The sequence below is a fragment of the Petaurus breviceps genome, unplaced genomic scaffold, assembly GCF_028583685.1.
Source record: "Petaurus breviceps papuanus isolate PSGF00001 unplaced genomic scaffold, PetGlider_PUasm1.0 688, whole genome shotgun sequence".
NCBI lineage: Eukaryota > Metazoa > Chordata > Mammalia > Diprotodontia > Petauridae > Petaurus > Petaurus breviceps.
The window spans coordinates 7,431,055-7,455,011 of NW_027186457.1; the positions used below are offsets into that span (position 1 = coordinate 7,431,055).

At 36.2% G+C, this 23,957-nt stretch overlaps 1 protein-coding gene across 1 annotated transcript in view; it reads left to right on the forward strand.

The window, feature by feature from the left end:
• The window catches only part of NYAP2 (neuronal tyrosine-phosphorylated phosphoinositide-3-kinase adaptor 2), a 333,767-nt gene that overhangs the window by 204,600 nt on the left and 105,210 nt on the right, over window positions 1-23,957 (forward strand). Inside the window, exon 5 of the mRNA XM_069104545.1 lies at window positions 11,363-12,457. Coding sequence (XP_068960646.1) covers window positions 11,363-12,457 — 1,095 coding nt within the window. The remainder of the gene's footprint in view (window positions 1-11,362; window positions 12,458-23,957) is intronic.

The window sequence follows — 23,957 nt, forward strand, 5'->3', positions numbered from 1 at the left end:
TCTCTCTCTCTCTCTCTCTCTCTCTCTCTCTCTCTCTCTCTCTCTCTCTCTCTCTCTCTCTCTCGGCAATCAAGGCTAAGTGACTTGCCCAGGTTCACTGGGCAAATAGTAAATATCTAAGGTTGGATTTTAACTCAGGTCCTTCTGATTCCGGGCTGGTTCTCTATGTGCTGTCACTATTGTTAAAGGAAGTTTCCACATTGTCAAAAAAAAATACAGGGTATCCTAAAAGTTTTGGTGTAGTTTGAAGCTTTGACAGCCTCTATAATGTGTGCCATTTTGGAACTTTTTGTGGAAGGTAAAAAAATAAACAAAATAACAACAGCAACAAAAACATAAGAAAAAATCCAAAGAGAAACATTATCCCCAAGAGGCAGCCTGGCAGAGAGGAAATCGAGCTATTCTGAGCATCAAGAAGATCTAGAGTCAAATCTTGCCTGTGGCCCATAATATCTACCCAAGCCCAAGTGAAGTCATTCACTGTCTGTGACTCTGGCATCTCTGTAACACTTGACATGGCAGACAAACCAAGTCAAGGCCAGTCAACAGTAGGAATTCATTTGCCTGGGTGAAGATTTTTTTCTTTACTGGTAGTTCCTTATACTAGTGAAATCATCAGTCCAGACCAAAAAATAAAACAAAGTAAAGATGAATTTTTAAAAACACACACACACACACACACACACACACACACACACAAAGGAGAAAAAAATCTCCCCATTCATTTTCTATTCAAAAAATAAGAGGATCGCTGTACGTCTACCTGAGAAATTAGTAGCTTGTCTGGATTGATCACATGTTGCCACTCAAATTCCCCCTAGTATGGAAAAAAAGATTTGGTCTCAAAATATCAGTTATTGTTTTCCAAAATATTTTTCAGTCTTAAAATTGTCTGGCAAATACACATTAGAGTTGGTTCTCTCCAAAAGTGATGGCTTATAATTTAGCAGAAACCAACTGAGAATTTTGTTCTTGGGTTCATCAATTTGGTCCTGCTGCCCATTATTACTCACTCCCCCTGGGAGCTTTCACTAATCCCAGACATTGCTATACAAACCCCAGTGCCCATAGATCAGCAAGCTCAGCTTTCCTTTTACCATTCACAGATTAGGTCGCTTCCAGATTTATTTGGGGGCTATTTTTAGATCCCATTTTTCTCTTTTTGTTCCTTCTTTTTGTGATATTGTCTCAGATGCCTTACTTTATTAAAGTTGCAATGGCAAAGAAAGTGACTTCAGGAAATGAAAGATTGTCCTGATACATGACGACATACATAGATTTTTCTCACAAATTTACTTTTTAAAGGCTTGAAAGAAATGATGTATCTTTTCTCTACTTTAGAGGTTATGAAGCCTGTTGGGTGGAGTCAGATTTCTTGGTTATTTTTCTGCTCTCTCCTTTTTGATGAAAGTGTGGGGATTTTTTGTTTGCTTTTTTTTAACCTGACTCAGTTTACTCACATATAAAATGAAGAGAACATTTACAGGAAGTGGGAAGATGTGCCCCCCCCCCCAAAAAAAAAGATCTCTGCTCCTGGATTCAATACTTTTGCCATTTATTTCCTGTGTTACCTTGAATAAGTAATTTAAGCTTATTAAGACTTATATTCCTCATCTTCACAGTAAGTAGCCCTGGTGTAACTAGATCATCCGATCATAGTTAGAGAGCTGGAACTGACCTTTGATATCAACGAATTCAACTCCTCTTTCATTTTACAGATAGGGAAACTGAGATTTGGTGACTTGTCCAGGGTCACCCAGCTGATAAGTAAGCTGAAGCAAATGTCCTACCTAGATGATTCTAAAGTCCTGTTTTACCCTTCAGTCTATGGTTCCAAATAGGAAAGTACTACTTGAGTTTAGTATCATCTCTTAACAGCTCTGTGAATTGGATAGCACAAGTTTTGTAATCTACACTTTCAGGATTGGCACTGGATTTGTGTTGTCATCTCTTTGGGGAGTACCTAGTGTGAGACAATACTCTCTGCCAATAGGGGAAGCTGGGTGGCACAGTGAATAGAGCACAGGTTCTGGAGTCAGGAGGACCTAAGCTCAAATCCGGTTTCAGACACTTCACATTTGCTAGCTGTGTGACCTTGGGCAAGTCACTGAACCCCAATTGCCCTGCTTTCCCCTCTCCAAAAAGACAAAAAAAATACTCTCTGCCAATTCAATTTGGCCCCTTTTCTTCAGTTGATAATCTAGAAATTTTCCTAGAGCATTGAGAGGTTAAGTGACTGGCCCAAGATCACCCTAACATTCAGTAGCAGAGGTACCAGAACAGTGAGAAAACTGATGTTAAGAAAATGTCCAAAAACAATGAGAATATAGATAATGGTTTTGCCTCTGATGTCTCCATAGACCTACCAAGTCCTCGCACAAGCATATGATGTGACAGATGTGAACATTTTATTCTTTTATGACAACAATAGTAGAGTTATAACTCTATAGGAACTACATAGTAAAGGATTCATTTATTCCATATTTTACAACTAGTAAAACATTACAAAATAATATTCAAAATCTGAGTAACAAAGAAAGGAAGCAAAAGAAAAGAAACGGGAGACAAGTTAAAGAAAATAAAAATAAAAGGTAATATGGTTATTTCCTTTCCATTCCAATTTTATCTTTTGAAGTTGTGTGTGTGTGTGTGTGTGTGTGTGTGTGTGTTTAAATAATGTCTAGATTGTAGAATAGTTAGGTGGTGTAGTAGATTACTGGACCTGGAATCAGGAAGACTCTTCTTGTGAGTTCAAATGTGACCTCAGCCACCTGTTGGTGACCCTGAGTAAATCATTTAACTGTGTTTGCCTCAGTTTCCACATCTGTAAAATGAACTGGAGAAGGAAATGGAAAACCTCTCTGGTATCTTTGCCAAGAAAACCCTAAATGAGGTCACGAAGAGTTGGACAAGACTGAAAAATGACTGAAAATAGATTTATATAGCACTTTTCCTACATTTCTCTTCTGAGTATCATATCTACCCTGTAAGGGAAGTATCAAAAGCTAGTATCTTCATTTTATAGGCAAGTAAACCTAGGCATTTTATAGGCAAGTTAAGTAAACTGCCTATGATAGCCCAGTTAGTAAAAGTTGAAGGTTTGATTTGTCTTCCTTCATTGTTGGAAACATACAGGTTCATTAGGAAGATCTTTGTTTGAATGAGGAATGGGGATTTCCTTCAGCTAGCTTTTCTCTTTTTCATTAGGGAACTCTCTAACCCCATAAGCTGAAGAGACTATGCCAGCCTTATGTGTGTGTGTGTGTGTGTTTGTATGTGTATGTGTACACGTGTTTACATGTATACCTAAATATTTAGGTTTTGAGTGAAAGGGTAAATTCCTGATATACTTTAATAATTAGTTTCTTTGATTTCTGTAGTGTGTGGGTGACATACTAAGATATCTTCTGAGAGTGACAGTATGTTTTGTCTTTGAAGCTAGAGGAGGTAGATGCCTTGCTGCTAAACACTAATAAACATAAAGTCCCTTTTCCCCTAGAGATTAGCTCTATTCTGATGTAGTTAGAAATAAATTAAGAATTTCCAAAGAACAGCGGTTTGTCAAAAACCATTCTCCTATCCTCTATGAGAACTGGGCTAATTTATTAATTTACACCCTCCAGTTTAAATAAACACTTATCAAATGCCTACAACATTTAATCCACTTTTCTCGTGATACAAAAACAAAACACAAGTAATTTCTGTACTTTAGAAGCTTTTCATCTGTTGGGATATACATCATATATGCACTTAAGTCAAAATCCAACTAATAAGTAGATTTAAGATGACTAGTAAGGTAGAGGGAAAGGAGGGAGGGGGAGTTGCTTCAGAGAGGTCCGGAAAGGGCTTGAAGAGAATTAGAGATAGCATTAGAGGTAGATTTTGAATGAAGTTAGAGAAGCTATGAAGGATAGGTGAGGAGGGGGGGCATTTCAGGCAGACTCTGGTTTGAAAAGGTGACTGAGATTCAGATAGATTGAAACCCAACTTCAGGTCAGTAGACTGAGACCAGGCCATCAAAAGTATCATAAGAGATCAAGGCCGGAAAGCATCTCCATAGCCTTATCTGCTCCATTAATAAATGATTTTTAATAAATAAAATAACCATCTTGAAGAATATACTGCAGTACTTGGTACTGAGAAAAACTAAAAATATACTTCTATCCCCTGGAATAGTGGGCTATGAAAGGAAAGTTATTGTGAGCACCATTATTCTGGAAGTGGGAAAGTCTCTCACTTTCTCAATGAAGCCAGAACTAGGATGACACAATGTAAACATGTTCCCCTTTTTACCTTATAATTATTTTTATGCAAATATGTAGGTAGATCAAGGATCTGTGTTTTCTTGAGTATAAACATGTAACATGCATTGTTATCTGCCTGTAACTCAAAAGATAACTAAGTGAATTGTCTGAGTCTCATAGCAGTTCTATAGTTCACCCATATTCAAACGGATAGCAGATGTCAGAGGCAGAATTTGAACGCAGGTCTTCAAACTCCAAATCTTTTTTTTTATTTATTAATTTTTAGTTTTCAACATTCACTTCCGTAAGATTTTGAGTTCTAAATTTTTCCCCCTCCCTCCTCTCCCTTCTCCTCGAGATGGCATGCAATCTGATATAGGCTCTCTGTATACAATCATATTAAACATATTTTCACATTAGTCATGTTGTAAAGAACTAGAACCAATGGGATGAACCCCAAGAAAGAAGACATAAACAAAAAAGAGCACAAATAGTAAGTGCTGATCTGCATTCAGACTCCATAGTTCTTTCTCTGGATGTGGACAGCATTTCCCATCGTGAGGCTTTTGGAGTTGTCTTGGCTCCTTGCATTGCTGAGAAGAGCCAAGTCTATCAAAGTTGGTCATCGTTATGACTTGGTACAACGTTCTCCTGGTCTTGCTCACGTCGCTCAGCATCAGTTCATGAAAGTCTTTCCAGGTTTTTCTGAAGTTGCAGATTCCAAATCTTAAACTTTTGTCACTACAACATGCTGCTTCCTTACTTAATGTCATTTTTCATTATATGTTATCAACTCTCTACCCCCACCAAGTCAAAACAACTGAGATTATATTCTCACTCTCGAGAAATTTTTCCTCTTGTCTTACTGATATTAGATTTCACTGTGCTTTAGTCAGGTTTTAATGCACAGTTAGTATCAGATAGGATTTGAACACAAGTCCTCTTGACTCCAAATAAAGCAATACTGCCTATCTTTTCAGAGGAAACAACTTATTTACAACTCCCTATGATTCTGTTTGCTAAGTTAATAGTATCAACAAAAGAATTTTCAAACTAGAGACTCCCTTACTTGTTTCCTTTTACCTAAAAATACTTAAAGATGAAATCTACTTAAATATATAAAAATGAATTTTGGAAATTCATTATATTTAGTTGTGAACTTCATTTATAAAAAGAATATAATAACAAAATTGGAAGTAACATTTGTATTTTGGCAAACTAATATGTAAATAGAGAACTATGTTAAAAATGCCAACCTCATTGACTTTTTTTTTTAAATGTTGTCTCTCTTTTTTTATATGCTGGATCAGGAATACAGAGAAATGCAAAAGTTATATTTCCACATTCATTCTTTCCTTTAAATAGGAAGAAAGATTTCAGAAGGATAGCTTGACAAGCGGCATGTGGAATTTCCAAAATTAACTGTGAAAGACAGATCATCTAGGCGTGTCTGAAAGCAATGCATAACCTTTGTGCTCAGAGATCTCATTTCAAAAATGTCACATTCTGCTTATTCAGTGGTGCTGTCATTAAGTTATTTTAAGCTTGAAAATTTGTGTTCTGGGGCTGAACTGAAATGATTGCATCTATCTTTGGGTTTATTCGTTAGAATTGAAAATTCATTCAAGAACAATAAAATCATCATTAGTGTAGTTATATTCTGTTAAATATTGAGACTTGCAATGATTTTTTTTAACGTTGCCATTTTTAATAGTGGCAATTGAGAAGCCAGGAGAATCAATCAAATACATTGATAATATGTTTTCTCTATATTGACTATGGAAAAATACCATATTATGAATGGATATTTATCTTTATTCCACCTTTAATCACTAAAGGGAGGACTGAACTCAATACGATTTTATACAACTCTAGAATGGACATCTCCCCCCTCATTTCATAAAATAAATACTGAAAAATAAAGTTGAATATGGCATGATTATCAAATAATATTAATGTTCATGTATTTCTTTGTGTAGGTAAAGGAAAAATAATTATTTGGGAAATTGAGGCATAGTTAAAAAGTGAACTGAATTCCATATAACTTTATGGATTTGTCAAACATAATTCTTCGATATTGAGTTAGAATAAGATGATAACAGGATGTTGACTTATCAGTCAAGGAAATCTTCTATCTTCGGAGCAAAGTCCTTTGAGGAAGTACATCACATAGGGAAAAAAAAATCCAGTTGTACTTATATCAGTCATATGTGAGCACTTTAATCACATTAATTACATAAGAGAATCATTCTCAGATCTCAAATTTCAGACAGTCAAGATGGACTAGATAAAAAAAAACCCCAAATTCCCCAAAAATGTGATAGCGTTTGGGCAGATTCTACAATAGCAGAATTCTTTTAAAAATCCAGTGCCAAAAAAACAAAAACAAAAATTAAACAAAACAAAAAAAAATCCTATACCAAGAAATGATACTGAATTTAGGCATTGTCTTTTCATTTGCCTGGGAATGACCATTTTCATGGTGATCTGATGAACATTTCCTCATGTTCAGCGCAGGAGTATAGGTTCAGAGCTGGAATGAACCACAGATGTAATGTGATACAAGCCTCTTATTTCACAGGTGAAGAAACATAGGCTTAGACAGATACTTTGAAGCACTAGTTCAAAGTCATGCTGCTAGTAAATGTCTAGGGCAGAGTTGGATCCTTGGTACTCAGACTCTGACACTTCATCTACTCTAGTAGGTTGCCATCTCACCTGACTAGAATATGCATTATATATTTTTTTCTCAATGTCGAATTTCATCTGCATGAGTGAAAAAACTGAAATTACAGTTTACATCAGACTGACGGATGGATAAAGCATATAATAAACCCTTACTATGTGCTAAGAACTCTGCTAAGCACTAAGGATACACATATAAATAAGAGGAGGAGGGGAAGGGAAAGAAAAGAAAGTTACATGATAATTTTGTTGTATATTTGAAAGGAATAGCAAGTTGCACAGAGTCGATTTGTAGTTTTATTTGCAGTCATTTTTTTCATTGTCCTATGTTGTGGAAATGCTTTTTTTTAGTTCCATATATTAAAAATAAAATAAAAATTTTTAAAAAGGGGCCAGTAGGTGGTACAGTGAATAGAGCATGGGTCCTGGAGTCAGGAGGCCCTGAGTTCAAATCCGACCTCAGACACTTGATGCACTAGCTGTGTGACCTCGGGCAAGTTTCTTAATCCCAATTGCCCTGATTTCCCTCCTCTAAAAAGACCAAAAAAAATTTTTTTTTAAATTAGGTGCATAATTGGTTACCCAATTGATTATAATAGCTTACCATGTTGAAATACTTTAGAACAAAGAGCCTACGTTAGTCAATCATATCCTGATTTAGTTTTCTGCTTCTGACAAAGAGAAAATACCTTTTGGAAAACAAGGAGAGAATCAACCAACCACCTCGTGAATGATGCTGCAGGTTGTAGGGCCCTGAGACCTCACCCTGAACTTCCTAAGGCAGATACAGTCACTTGGGTTAGTAGCCCTTCATTGAGGGAATGGCTTTTTTCAATCAATGTATTATTAAGTGCCTACTATGTGCTAAACACTCGTCATACAAAAAGAGGTGAGAGACAGTCCCATCCTCAATGGAGCGTACACTCTAGTGGGGAGGACAGCATGCTAACAAATACATACGAAGCAGAACATGTACATGATAAGTAGGAGATGATTAAGTGAGGAAAGGCACTAGAGTTAAGAGACATTGAGGAAGTAAATCAGAGCTAGAGGAAGGGCAGCTATGGTGGTGTCCAAGGGCTCCAATATAGAGAGGGACATTTCAGCACTTTCAGTCCTTCAATAGCACAGAAATGAGGATTATGTGGCCTGGTGTCCTTTGTTTTCCTGGGCTTCTGTTTTCCCCATCTATATAAAATGGAGGGGAGATCTCTCAGATCTAAGCCCTAGCTCTATGAACAAGTGAGCTGATCATCTACTCAACTAACCATAATTTTTGTTTTAAATAGGAAGGAGTCCTTGCCTTTGCTGCCACACCTCAGTTACCCTCCCCCTCAGCTGCCTCCCTCTCCCTCCTCTCTGCCATTGTTTTCCCTAGAAGCAGCTGCCTAACTTCTCAGAGTCTCTGTTCCCCTTCAACCCCAGTTGATTTGAGAGTAGATTTTGTGCCACTTGTTCTGGGACGTTTTACTGAGCTTGCCCGAGGCACAGAAGTTGTTAATTATGGTTCTGATGGGGAGAAAATGGTCATTTCTTCCCTCTCCCTCTTCTGTATGGGCTCTGATTTTCTTGTGGAAGTTTGTGGGATAAGTGAAGCCAAGGGGTGGGTCACATGTCCCTTACCCTTCATATCAGCTCTGGGGAACTGTCACAGTGTTGGTAGAAGACAGTTATTAATTATTTTCTCCTCATTAATTTTTCTACCAATTTGAAATAGTACATTTGAAGTGTAACAGGTTGGTGAGAAGCCGTGGGCAAATTAGTACATTTAAGAAATCTAAACCCTAGGCCATTTCTTAGCCCGAGCTGAGGAACAATTGAACTTTAGACAGGTAGTCCTCATTCTTTGCTGTCACAAAGCAGCTGTAATGACTGCCCTGTCTCTTCTGATCCAACTACAGAACTGCAACGATGATCATCAGCCTCAGAAAGGGGTTCTTACTCAAACCAGTAACCTGTGAACCAGGAAGGGGTGGGATTCCTTTCTTGGGGCCTGTGAGATCAAAAAAGTTTCATAATAAAATCTTTTAAATTTAAATGTCTTAAATATTAATAGATAACACACACACACATGTACACACCTCTTTCAGGTAGAGATTGAGTTTTTTAAGAATGTAAGTGAAACTTGAGACCAAAAAATTTGGAAGAACTTGAGAACTACTAGAGTTTAACAGATTGTTAGAAAACAACTTGTTAGTAACATCAAAAAATGGGAACTTTATGGCCTTAAGTACCCCTTTTTTTTTAAATATAGACTAAGTGAGAGCAGGGCTTGTTTCTTTGGACCTGTATCCCTAGTGCATAGCCCAAGGTCAGTATTTATCAAACACTTAACTCCCTGTTGCAACTCCCTGGGCCAGGTTTTACAACTTTCTGAGTAATATTTAACTCCTTAAAATTGAGAATTGGTTGATTGGAGTTGCTTTCCAATCCTGACATTTGTATAGTTCCTTAAATTATGAATTTATTTTATATATTTTATCTCATTTGGGCCTAACAAAAACTCTGAAATAGAAGCAATCATTATACCCACTTTACAGATTCCAGAACAGAGAAGTTCAGAGAAGTTAAATGGCTTTCTCATAGCCATGCAGTTGGTAAGGATGGAAGATGAGCCTGGAAATAGCAGTTGTGATTATGAATCCAGTTCTTTTGATCTATGTCACACTTTCTTAATCCTGGATGCGCAATTTTGTTTTGTTTTTAATATTCTGTTCGCTGCATTTTGAAACTTTTTTTTAAATTTTATGTATTTAATTTTATGCATTTTATTTGCACTATGCATTTTATTTAAAACACTCTTAGAAGGTGTCCATCACTTTACTGGTTTGCCAGTGGGGTCCATGACACACAAAACACTAAGAAGCCCTGTACTATCTACTATTTATCCCTTTCCTCCTCTTTGATAAAGGGGTTCTTGAGGACCCAACAGTGTGAAAAGGATTCCATTTTAAAACTGCCTCCCAGATAGTTTAAGTGTATTCTCCTAGCTTGTGTCAAAACCAACATGCCTTTGAAGGTGTGAAATACAGAGAAGTTCTTTACCCGTTACCTCCTACCTACCTGTAAGCGGAAAAGTGAAATTGTCATTACCACTACTGCATCATCCAAGATGGGCAAAATGTCTTCTGCAGGCTGTAATCAATAATGATAATTAGCCTAATCCTATGTCAGCATGAGATGGTGAAATAATTGCAAGATTCCAGTTACTTGCATGAGTGTGAAACAAATTGTTTTAGTCCATTCTACCAGCCCAATCCACCCCATAGCCTGGGGACCTAAGTTTATGTACTGTCAAAATGTGGTATTCCAGATGGGATTTTATATGTGACTAACTCTCTCTAGATAAAGATTTTTCAAGCCTCAGGGAAGTTTTCTTGTTACCCTCAGACCATTTTTAGGGTTGGTGTTGTGACACAGGAAGTGTTGGGTTTTGAATTAGAAAGATCTGTGTCATGTTCTACCTGTTTAGAAGCTTAAAAACAGGAAGACCTTAGGCAAGTCACTTAACCTGTAGGACACATAGTTTTGTTATTGTTGTTGCTATTATTTTTGTTTTGTAAAATGAGGATATCCATGGTATCTACTTCCCAGGCTTGTTAGGACAGTCAAAGGTATTAACATGCTTTTAAAACCTCAAAGGTATAAAATATTTATTTTTTAAATATTTATTTAAATTTAAAACTTGCTATATATTTATAGAACAGATCTAAGAAATCTTGTGAAAGATGGAGTTTTGATATTGACCAATATCAAACACAGACCAGTGCATTCAGTCTGATACCTATATGGAAATTTAAACATCAACATTGATCTCATAGGAATTTCAGATCTGGGAGGCTGTCGATTTCCACATGAAGCTATGGGTCACTTGGTACAGAGGCTTATTTATATGAACAGAAGTTGAGATTAAGAGTAGCAAGCTAGAAATTTTCTTTAAATACAAGATGTGATTATTTGATACATCTGCGTCATTAAAATGAAATAACCTCACCATTTAATGAATTCTTTGTGACCATTCATACCAGCTGAATCCATGCAATTTTCATGAGTTTCTTTCTTGTTTAATCTTTGAAGGTCAATTTTTTATGGAATTTGTGACTGCTTTTATCCACCCATGTTTCATGTGAATGTTTCAATTTGTAATTTCAAAGACAGACATGCAAATATTTTTCATTTTAAAGTATTCATCGGTGGCTCAATAAAAATTATTTTGAAGATAAGTATTACAATAGCTTGTCAACAGGTTCCATTTCTAAATATGGAAAGTGTTTTGGGGTTGATTTTCTTTTTGATGGGGCTTAATGTAGTTATGTCACCATATTCCTTTCTCCAATAATGTTTTTTCAACAAGACCTCAAATCTATTCTTTAAAAACCACCAAACCAAACCAAACCTTTTCCTGATGTACTCATCTCCTCTTTTAATTGTAGGGCCAGCCAAACCCAGACCCCACAGTGATGAATATTCTAAGAAGATTCCTCCTCCTAAACCTAAGCGAAATCCAAATACCCAGCTAAGCACTTCTTTTGATGAGACCTATATTAAAAAGCATGGGCCTACAAAGACTTCGCTGACCCGGGACACATCCTTATCACAGGTGAGCAGTCCTGCTCTGGATGCTGAAGAAGAGGAGCCTGTGTACATTGAAATGGTGGGGAATATTTTAAGAGACTTCAAAAAAGAGGAAGATGACCAAAGTGAGGCAGTTTATGAGGAAATGAAATATCCTCTTTTTGATGATGTCGGCCAAGAGTCCAAATGTGAATTTGACCATCACAGCTGCTCTTCTCAGTGTGCTACGCCCACAGTGCCTGACTTAGACTTCGCCAAGTCCTCAGTGCCATGTACTCCAAAGGGTTTGCTTTGTGATATCCCCCCTCCCTTTCCAAACTTACTGTCTCATAGACCCCCGCTGCTGGTGTTCCCACCAGCGCCAGTCCAGTGTTCCCCCAATTCTGATGAGTCACCTCTTACTCCACTCGAGGTCACAAAGCTTCCTGTTTTGGAAAATGTGTCTTACATCAAACAGCAGGCTGGAGCTTCTCCATCATCATTGCCATGTCATGCCTCTGGTCATCCCAAATCAGAGAAAGACCAGACAACAGCCCATGGACCATCTTCTTCCTCTTCTGTTCATTCTTCGTCACCTCCCCATCCTTCCACTTTATATAGAACACCATCTCCACATGGCTACCCTAAAAGTCACTCTGCTTCACCTTCTCCTGTTAGTATGGGGAGGTCTCTTACCCCCTTAAGCCTCAAAAGACCACCACCCTATGAATCTTTACATTCAGGAAGCATCTCAATAAGCTCTCCATCAGTGCCTCATGCTACAGCCAGGAACACATTACACGAAGGAGGGAAGATGGTAAATGCCTCTGTTAGTACCTATGGGTCATCTCAGAGTGGCTCCCGCTCCAGAACACCCACAAGTCCTTTAGAAGAGCTCACCAGCCTCTTTACCTCAGGACGAAGCTTGCTGAGGAAGTCCTCCAGTGGGAGAAGATCAAAAGAACCTGCAGAGAGTAAGTTTTTTTTGTTGTTGTTGATCTAAATATAATTTGAGTCAGCATTAGACTTTTCCTTTTTCAAATTAAATCCAATATAAGCAAATAAATATCAACTTGGGTTTTAGCCTTGCAGTTTTAGCCTTAGCATGGTAATATGGTGGATAGAATATTAGACTCAGGGTCAGGAAGATATGAATTCAAATATGACCTCAGAAACTTACTAGCTGGGTGACTCTGAACAAGTCACTTAATCTCTTTCTGCCTCAGTTTCCTCATATGTAAAATGGAGATAACAGTAACACTCATCTCGCAGAGCTCTTGTGAAGATCAAATGAAATATTTATAAAGCAATGACTTTGACTACTATTATTGTTTCAGCATTCCAAAAAAGGAAATTGCTCCCTTTCAATGTTTTAAAGTTAGAAATTAAATAATATTAAATTTACCTGGGGGAAAATTACCAATTAAAATAATTACAATCCATTCTTAACTGCTTTCTATGATATTTTACTTTCTTTCTGGTGTAACCTTTCTACTTATTGACTCATCCATCAAGGCTCTCAATCTAACATAGAGATCAAGGTTTGTATCTGTTGTTCAATTTTCCATTGAAATGGGTGTATTTCTTCCTGAAAGCATCACAAAGCAACCTTAAAAATTTCTTCTTTACCTATAAAAAGTCTCTTTGAAGCTTCAAATATAGAACTATTTATTTAAAACACTTTTCTGGTGGGAGGAAAAAAAATAGTGTGTAGCCTCTCATGTTCATTTATCCTACATTTTTGGTACATTTTGTTTTTACTTCATTTAAATTTCCTCCTATATATCTTATCCACAAAATCTTAATCAGAGAAAGATTCTCAGTATTGTTTATAAAAATAAGGCCCAACTATTTAAAAGATAATAATACATACTATACTTACTTGTCAGTCTGGGAATGTCATTTGGTTTTTCAATGCTACAGGAAACTAAGATGATGAAGTGCAGAGAAAGGGAGAACTTTCATTAGTAGATGAGCTTTCTTCATTGATAATAGTAAATCACAGGTCCCATTTCCTGCCCCTAACTCTCCCTAAATCATGAGGGGAAAGTCTTCTTTCTCTTTCTTTTGCCATTTGAAATTTGAGGCATTAAAACGCCCTGTGTCAATGAAATCAAAGGTTCAGTCTCTCTCCCTTTTCTATGCGGTAAGAGCAATTTTGCAAGTATTTATCACACCAGAAATAACCGAAGGAAGAAATATTGGAGATGTAAAGGGAAGTTGATTAGGGAATCTGTAGTCAATGTAGACTCTGCAGTCTACTTGATGAAATTAGAAGGTGGAATGAGCAGAAAAAAGGAGAATGGCATAAGGTATTGCCCCTTTCTCAGACTTGAACTCTTTGGGTTTATCTCAATTTAAGAAATTTGGACCTTATACCTACATCACCATCTCTGACATTAACATACTGAAATGTCCTCATCAACTGATCATTTTAATCAACCTTATATTCCACATTCACAGAGATAACATGTTGTTGTAGCCTTGACTCTCACTGTCTTTTTCTTCAGTGACCCAGTGCCCACTTCACTCTGGATGCTCACTTCACCCTTGGGCTTTGGACATTGGAAATATCCTCAAAATTTTTCCTTTCCCCTTTCCCTCTATTTGGCTGATTCTTCTCATAACCAACATTTAAAAGAGGAGGCCCAGATTAAGCATGTCTTCAGTCCTCTCCAGGCTATACTCCTGATTCTCCAAAGGTTTCCTCCAATGCTTTGTGCCAGATACTTTCATCTCCTCCCACTACCATCCCCTTCAACTTCCTTTAGTGTGTTGTCTTCCCTTCTTAGAATTTAAGCATCTAGAGAGCAGGAATTGTCTTCTTTTATGCTGGCATTCATACTTCCAGTGCACAGCACATAGTAAGCACTTAATAAATGTTTGTTTGTTTATCATGTTATATCCAGAATCCATAAAGGAAAAAGGAAGGCAATATTGGAAAGAACATTGGCTTGAGAATCAGGAACTCTTGGTTTTAGTTGGTTTTGGTAGCAACTACATATGAGACCTATGGTAAGTCCCTAAGTCTCATTTTCCTCATCTGTAAAATTATGGTGTGGGCCTGGACCCTAGATGATCTTTAAGGAGTTTGTTTTGTTTTCTTATTCTCCAAATACTGTGGATTTGTGCTAAGAATTCAACAGCAAAGAGTGGTCAGAAAAAGGACCAGTGATAGATCTAATCCTACTTTTCCTTCAGCATTTCAGCAATGATTTAATCCTAAGGGATTACTCACAGTAAACCCCCAAAAAGGTTCTGTTCAGATAAGATACAGATGAAAATTGCAAACAATTACAAGACAGAGCTGTAATTCCATTTAAACAAAGAGTGGTACTACAAAATATTAGCAGAGGAAATCAGGATGATAGAAAGTATAATTTTGCCAAAAAAATGATACTATGTGATCTATAAGAATACATTGTGTAAAACCAATTTCCAAATATGTTTTCTACTAATGCCATTCACTTGTATAATTGGTTGAATATTTTTTCACTCTTCATTCATTTTCTTGATGTTGTATTGACATAATCTAAGTTGTGAGATAGAGTAAAATGTCTATGCAAACCACTTAAAATCTACAATCTATTGATTTCATGTGGATTTGTTTACTCATAATCATCAGTTTGTATTTTTGTCCTAGAGTTGCTATCATCCCTATAATTAAGATGCAACTTTTTTGGAGGGGAATGGGTTGTTTGCTTGCTTACCTAGATACTTCAGGGGCAGGCCTTTGACAGTCCCAGCTGGCACCTGTGCCCAGTAACTGGAAATTACATATGGACGAGAAATGTTGAGCCAATGAATTATTTCAAGAAAAATCCATCTGTCTGATTCTTTGGAGCCTGGCAGTTCACTGCCTTCTCTCTGACTCCATAAAAGAACTTTCTTCTCTCCTTAAGAAGCAAAAGATGATAAAGTTAACTGGAATGTTTTTTTTTTCTTTTTTAAGCTTTAAAAATTTCTGTTTTCAATTTTCTACCCATTATCAAATCATAATGTTTAGGAATGTACATTCTGAGGCACTAGAATACCATTAAATTGACAGTAAAAATTAAAATTATATTCCCAGATGAAATGGAGAAAAATGGAGAAAAAAAAATGGAGAAAATAGAGTGCAAATGAATATCCAATTAGCATTAACTTTTGAATTAATAATAATCCACAATACTGTATTCCCTAAGTTATACAAAGTTCTATCTGAGAATAGTTATTATCCCTATTTTAGAGATCAAAAAATTCAGGCTGTACAAAAGTGACTTGTCCATGTATATGGCATTTTATGATCACAAAATTAGAGATGGAAATGGTCACAGATCATTTAATCCAAACATTTCATTTTAGATAGATATAGATAAAGATGGATACACATAAATATACACATGCATACATGTATGTATAAATATACACATATACATGCATATATGCACATATGTATGTATATAGATATGTTTGTATATATTTATATGTGTATATCTATATCTATTTTCTGTAAAAGCTCAAGGTATTAATGCTAGGATGTGAAGCCATTTATATTGACTCAATCCTCTTATATTTTCTACCATATGAAGTAAAGAAACATAGAAACTATGAGATAGAGAGGGAGGAAGATGGGTGCCTTCTGAAACTATGAACATCCCTACTTTTGGTTTGGTACAGGTAATGGTAGTTTGAAACAATTCTGGTTGGGAAAAATTTCACATGCCTACAAAGGATTAACCCACTTGCAAATAATTGAGAATCATCTTGGTGATGATACATTCTTCCTTCATCCCCCAGTATCTACTTCCTGCTGGGTCAGTCACAGTCATTTTGCAGGGATTGAGATGAACAAATTACATACAGGTAATGGCTGTAAACTCCAAGTTTCTCAATCCTGCCAATCCAGAGCTAAAATAGAAGGAAGCTCTCTCTCCCCACTGCCATTTTACTTACAGAAAATTATGTCAAGTGATCTTTGTACCAGCTTACTTCATAAGCTATTCAAAAGATGCACCTCATATAGGCACTTCATAGGCTTTTTGTTCTTTACAATATTTTATCCACTTTTTGGAGGGGGGGAGGCAGGCCAATTGGGGTTAAGTGACTTGCCCAAGGTCACACAGTTAGTGTTAAGTTTCTGAGACCGAATTTTAACTCATGTCCTCCTGATTGCAGGACCAGTGATCTATTCACTGCACCACCTAGCTGCCCCCATGTTCTTTAGAATTATTGACAAAAAGTTGAAACAATAGGAAAAGAGGCAGTTAATTAGCAATTCTAGATTTAAAATCATTTTCTTTGCTTCTTTGGTTTCTAAATTCAACTTTAAGATACCTTTCTATAGAAACCTACTTTTAAAATACATATTTCCAAGATTTTCTGATGTTATTCTTGCAAATACATGAATATTTATGAATAATTGAAGGCATAAAAGAGTGCACCTTGCCAGTCCATATCCTGCCTGCTGTTGCATTGTTATTATGGTCAGGCATTCTTCTATTTTTCTTTTAAAATATCTGGTAAAGAGAATATGAGGGAAAGAGATGAGTAGAGAAAGTCAGAATGGTGATTTCCTGCTGTATTTGTGCTTTTGATCAAGGAGATACTAATATTTTCACAGTAAATTTTGCTAACTCAAGTGACAGAAATTATTTATCTTGTGCTGTTTTTAATCATTCCATCTACACATATAAACATTATTACATGTTACCAAAGCGCTAGGATTGAAAGGTGATGGAAGCTGTGTTTCTGTCAAAGATCACAATATTAGAAATTTTGAATCAAATGGGTATTCAGAGATTATCAAATTTACCCTTCCCCATTTTACAGATGAGAAACCTGAGACCGGGCTAAATTAAGTAATTGTCTAGGATCACACAAATAGTAAATGTCTGTGGTAGCATTCAAATCCAGTTCTCCAAACCTGTGTTTTGATCAGTATATGCGTGTGCTAGCATAGAAATTCACTCCATTAATGAAAATTAGCAATCCTGAGACACAGAAAAGTTGTCAATTATTCAGGGTTACATAGATGTGTTAAAAACAGGGCTTGGATCATGGTTTTCTTGATGCCAAGGCTTGATCTTTAGCCATATTTATTTATACCGTGCTGCCTCTTTAACACTATAATTTTAATAGAATATTAAAATGCATAATATTTTAAAATTATAGAAGATATTTTTTGGGGGGAGCAGTGCTTTTCAGGAGGGAGAAAGAAAGCACATTTCATGATTTTGAAAGTTTGTGGACCACTTTAGTTGATTTTGTCTATGACATTGTCTTGCCTAAATTAATTAATTTCAGTAAAAAAAATAGGGCCACCTGGGATGACCGAACAGAGTCATTGGAGAAGACATAATTTCATAAATAATTGATATTTTTTTGTGGCCAGCAGCTGTTTGTGATTGATGCACACAGACACATTTACCTCCTGTGTTTATATTCTTTGTTTGATCCTTCAGTGAATTTTTTTTAAATAAGAAATTTAATCAGCAATTTTCTTCATTAAAAGGCTTTGTGTTCATGAGATGATGAAACTTTTTTTTTTAACACAGATGTAAACATATATGAGAATTTAGCTGTTTTTATAGGGAGTCTTACAGGATTTAGTTTACAGCTATTTATCTTCTCACCACCCTTTTGAATTAAAAGAAATAGTATTTTTGTTCCATAAATTTGACACTGGTAAGTAACTAATCATTAATTAATTTAAAATATAAATGTTATCACTATACATTAACAAAATGCTAGATGTATCACTCATGTAGGGGCTGACTGGTTTACGGGGTGCTGGGAACTGAAGTTTTGATGTTATGGAAATAGGAAAAGAAAGAAATGGTAGTTTCCAATCTATAGAAATTTCTAATTTTCAGTCTTTTTGCCAAGTCCTGTTGATTTTCCTTTGAAATATCTCTTGTATACTCTTTTCTTCACTGACACTATTTCAGCCCCCCATAATCGGATCCCTGTTCTATTGTAAAAGCTTTTAGTGGATCCTTCTCCCTCAGAGCAGGGTGTCCCTGCCATAAGTTTCTCCCCACTCCAAAGAATCCCTTCATTGGGCTATCCTAAAGTGAAGGTCTGAACATGTCATCCTTTTATCCAATAAATTCCAAAAACCTTCCTAAATAACCTTCTGACTTCCTGCTACTTTTCTAAGCTGTTTTACCATTTACTCATCTCCACATAATCTGCAATTCAGCCTCACTGGCCCCCATGCTATCTCTTACAAGAGAATCTAGCACTAGACTCCATGCATTTGCATTGGCGGTGTCCACGCGTGAAGTTCTCTCCTTCCTCATTTCTAACTCCTGACTTCCTTGGTTGCCTTCAAGTCCCAGCTAAAATCTCCCCTTCTGCAGCAAGTCTTTTCTGGTCCCCCTATTGCAAATTCTTTCCTTATTTTGATTATGTCCAATTTATGCTCTGTATATCTTGTTTGTTGGTATGTTGCCTCTCCATTAGAAGGTGAGCTCCTTGAGAGATAGAATTGTTTTTTTTTTGTCTTTTTTCTTATCCCTAGTGATTAGCACAATGCTTGGAACACAGTAAGTGCTTAATAAATATCTGTTGACTGAAATTCATTTGTTGTTTCATTTGAGACCAGGCACCATTCATATTTACACATCCTGAAACTTCTCACAATACATGATAGATACTTGGTATTTCTTAAATTGAATTAAACTCAGAACAAATTTTCCTATATGGTAGTTTCTTTCCAAGAACAGTCAACAAAAGTCTCTTTAACTAATAGTTTATCTGAGAGATAACTGTAATATAGGACTAAGAACACTGACCTAGGAGCAAGAAAATCAGGTTTTGATACCTGTTTCTAACATGTGTGAGCTATAGAAAGGTTGTTATATTCATTGGCTTCTGTTAACCAACATTCAAAGAATAAATTAAGTTTTTTAAGGATAGTTAGTGGCACAGTGGGTGGAGTGCCTGACTTGAAGTCAGGAAGACTCATCTTTGTGAGTTCAAATCTGGTCTCAGACATTTATTAGCTGTGTGACCCTGGACAGGCCACTTAACTTTGCCTACCTTCTTTTATGATAGTAAAAATAAACTAGAATTTATATAGTTCTCTGAGGTTTGAAAAGTGTTGCATGTATTTTATATTTTAACTTATTTGGATCCTGTGAGATATGTGTTAGTATTATTTGCATTAGGGGCAGCTATGAGGTGTAATGGATAGAGTACTGCAATTGTATTCAGTAGGATTCATTTTCCTAAGTTCAGATCTGATTTCAGACACTAACTAGCTGTGTGACCCTGGGCAAGTCACTTAACCCTGTTTACTTCAGTTTCTTCATCTGTAAAATGAGCTGGAAACATCAGAGACTCATGTTTATTTGATGTATGTAGTTCTAAAGGGAAGAGAATGATGAAAGGAAAAAAAGGGGAGAGAAGAGGAATATTAGTGGCCAAGTAGTCAGTCATTAGGAGAATAGGCATAAGCAGTTTGGGTAAGTAAACCAAATCCAAGTGACCATCTGTGTAAGAATTATTTGACCATCATGTAAGGTAAGAACTCACATTGCTAAAGCATTTTAAGGTTTGCAAAGCACCTTACAAATGTGATCTCATTTGATCTATATAAGAAACCAGGCATGTAGATGCAATTATTATTAGACCCACTTTAGGAGACCGAGAAAGGCAAAGGTTTAGGTGACTTCTCTAGGATCAAGGAAGTACTAAGTGTCTGAGAATGGATTGAGCTCCAAATCTTGATTCCCACATCCAGTACTGTCACCACACAAACATACACACATACGCAGATAAGCATGAATGAATATATACATGGATATGCTAGAGCTTGCTTCAACTGGTTTTAGAGAATTCCTGTTAAGTTTTCAGTATGAGTATTGTATTTTTAGAAATTGGTTATCACTACAAATCAGGCTTTGGTTGTTTTGTTGTTGTTTTTGATTTTCTAGACTTCTCAAGTATGTTAATAAAGTATGTGCATACATTTTCCCCCCTGGAGACCCTGGTTGTTAAACATTTACCAAAACATACTTATCTTGTGCAGTAAATATTGCCCTAGCTCAATAGAAATGTAATAGAATTCAGAGAGAATGAAGTCATCACCAGACACAGAGGACTGGTGCCTATAGGTTAATAATGATCCTAACCACAACAAGCACAATCACTGGAATTTATGTGCACTTTAAGGTTTACAAAGTGTTTTACATCCATTATATTTCATTTGAGCCGAACAACAATCCTACATGCATACATGTGTGAATTTATGTGTGCATTTACCTATAAATACATGTACACACATATTAGCCCCTGTAGTTTAGAGAACCTTATGTCTAATCCAAGAGAAGCTACAAGGAAGCTGTTTCTTCTTCGTAAGCCATGACCTTAAAGGAATTCACATTTCATTCAAGGTAGATTTATTAAAGGGGAGAAAACAGAAAGGTAGCAATAAAGCATCTAACTGTGTACCATTTTGTTGTAGCTAAATAATCATCACCTCCAGCATAAATGAATCATTGCCTCCCATTACTTGCAAGTGGAAATATGCATGTGTGAGAAGAATCAAGACTAGCATTTTTAAAAGGAATTCCAGTCTGTTTAATGGTGATGCACTGTTGAACTCAAATAGTAAATGGACTTAAATGATATCGAACGAAACTATTGAGCTCTTTGGAGGAGAAAGAACTTCATAAATCTAGGCTTGTTTCTTCAGGTTTGTTGGCATGGCCACACTTTCAGGTAGAATGTTCCTAGGCTCCTGTGTTTTGTAGAAGATTTGAAATAATTTCCTCAGTTTCTTAGCTTTGGAAAAAATCATATGGTTTTTGTTTTTTAATTCTTCCTTCCCCCTCTACAATAATAACAAGTACAATAAAACCACTTGTCTAAATGGAAGAAAGTCCCAAGAGGGATCTTGTGATCCTGAAGCTCTTTATTCAAAGCAATCTATTAGTGTCATGATATATTGTGAGTCAGGTTAATTAAACCTCCTATTCTCAAGGAATGACAACTACACAGTTGAATCTATGGTACTTCTGAAGGAGAACTGAGCAAAAAGCAAGACTTGAAATTCACATGGAATAGTCCCATACCCTTAGGGCATTTCAAGGGAACCTGAGCCCAGGAGACCAATAGTCATAGTTCAGGAACTTATATTTTTTTCTTATTGCATGGAAAGAAAAATGCACTTTTCTATTTTGCTTTCTGTTTGCGTTAAGATTCAGTTCCATCGAAGAGTATAGGTTGTGAATCTTTGCACTACAGAGGACTATATTTTTCTAGTTTATGAATCTTTAGACTACAATAATAGAAAAGAGAGAGCAGGATTGTTTGGCAGAGAAATGGGGCTAGCCACATAGCAATCAAATCCAGATGGGAACCTGCCCCTCCAAAAAAAAAATGCCTACTATCCTATGGGTTGTTATTTGCTCTATAAATGATTACCTTTTCTATTCCTGGAATAAGAAAGACCTAAGTTTGAATCCTGTCTCTTATGATTACTATCTGACAAAGCAAAACAACTAACAAATTCAAAACCTCAGTTTTTTTCATCTGTAAAAGGGGTGTGATGATATCTGTGATTCCCACTTTATAGGTTTGCCCCAAGAATCAAATGAAAGTGTAGGTAAAGTACTTCACCAACTTTTCAGTGCTAAATGAATACTAGGTATAATTCTTAATTCTTATCATTCTCATCTGACATTCAATGTAGTTCAAATAGAAATGTTCCTAAGACAAGTCACTATGCTATACTTTTATATTTAATACTTGGTGAACTATTGTTCAGACAATAATAAATAAGATTGCTTTTCACAATTGAATTAAGAGTGTTTGAATATGAGATTCTTCTGAATGAATCATCAGGACAGCTCCAGCGAATTGACTGAATGACTGGAATGACATCCACTTCATCCTGTTCCTGTAGGGTTTTAATGTCCCCCATTCCATGTCTATGTTCTGAAAGCTTTTCATTCCTTAGAGTTTGAAGGTCATGAGTATTGAGTATTGTGACATTATTTTTAAAAATCCTAATTTTTATAGGTCATTATTTTGTCTGGGAAATGGTAGACAACTATTATTTCTATTATAGTAGTCTAGTTCCTATACCCTTTATTTGTTGAATTCTTAAGGATATTTTCCAGTTTGAATTTTATTGTCAGTCAGTCAACATTTGTGAAGAGTCACTATGTGTCAGACACTAGACAGACAAAGAAAGACAAAAATTCCCTGTTTTCAAGGAGTTCACAGTCAAATGTGGGAGACAAAGTGCAGAATCTATGTATAAGAAAATACACATATATGTCTATATACATACATGTATGCACACAAACATGCACACAATACATATACAGCACACATCACACTATAAGTGTATATACAATGCATATATTCATATGCATTGTATATATACATACACTTGTGTGTATATATAGATATACACATGAATACAAACACACACATGTAAACGATACACTTATATGTTTACACACATGTATTATATGCAATACACTATGCACACACGACACATATGTATTATATGTGTGTTCATGTGTCTGTGTATGTATCTGTGTATGTGTGCACACTGCATGCATGCATGTGTGTGTGCATGTGTGTATGTGTGTGTGTGTGAGAGAGAGAGAGATATGGGTGTAGTCTCAGAGGGAAGGTGCTAACATTAAGGGGGCTAAGCTAAGAAAGGCTTCTGCCAGAAGGTGGGACTTTGACTGAGACTTTAAGGAAATCAGCAGGTGGAGATTAGGAGGCATTAGGGAGATCAACTGAAAATGATCCTGGGAGATAGAGTGCTTCATCTGATGAACAACAAAGAATGGTCTGATAGGCAGGAGGATAATCAGGAGAGAAAACCTAAAGAAAACACTATTAAGGAGAAGAGGGTAATCAACAATATCAAAGACTACAGAGAGGTAGATTTCACCAAGTTCTTTAAATATGGCGATTTGTTAAATACATTACTTATACTTTGTTAAAGGTAAAATTGGAATGATTTTTCACATACATGTACACACATACATATATACACAATAGTAAAATCCCAAACTAGAGTACTATTCATGGGAATTCTTCACATACCCAAAGACCCCACCAAATTGGACCAGGACAAAGGAAAGAATTCTAGATTGGAATTCAGAGAAACTGGGTCTAAGTCTTACCTTGTGATCTTAAGCAAATGTCTCCACCTGCCTTGGATTCAATTTCTCTATCTGTCAAATGAGGGGTTTAAATTAGATGACTGCTGAGGCCCCATGACTCCAAGTTCACTTCTATTTCCTTTGAAATATGCTGCCAAGTATCCTGAGATATAAAAATTTTTAGTCCAATTTCCACTTTAAATATGGTAATTTACCATATATATTTCTTATAATTTGCCAAGGGTAAGTCTGGAACGATATACATACACCTTCACTGAAGCCTTTTGTTTAAGCACAAAAACTCATGAAAGAGAAGCGATCATTCTACAAAGGGGAGATGAATATGATACCTCAT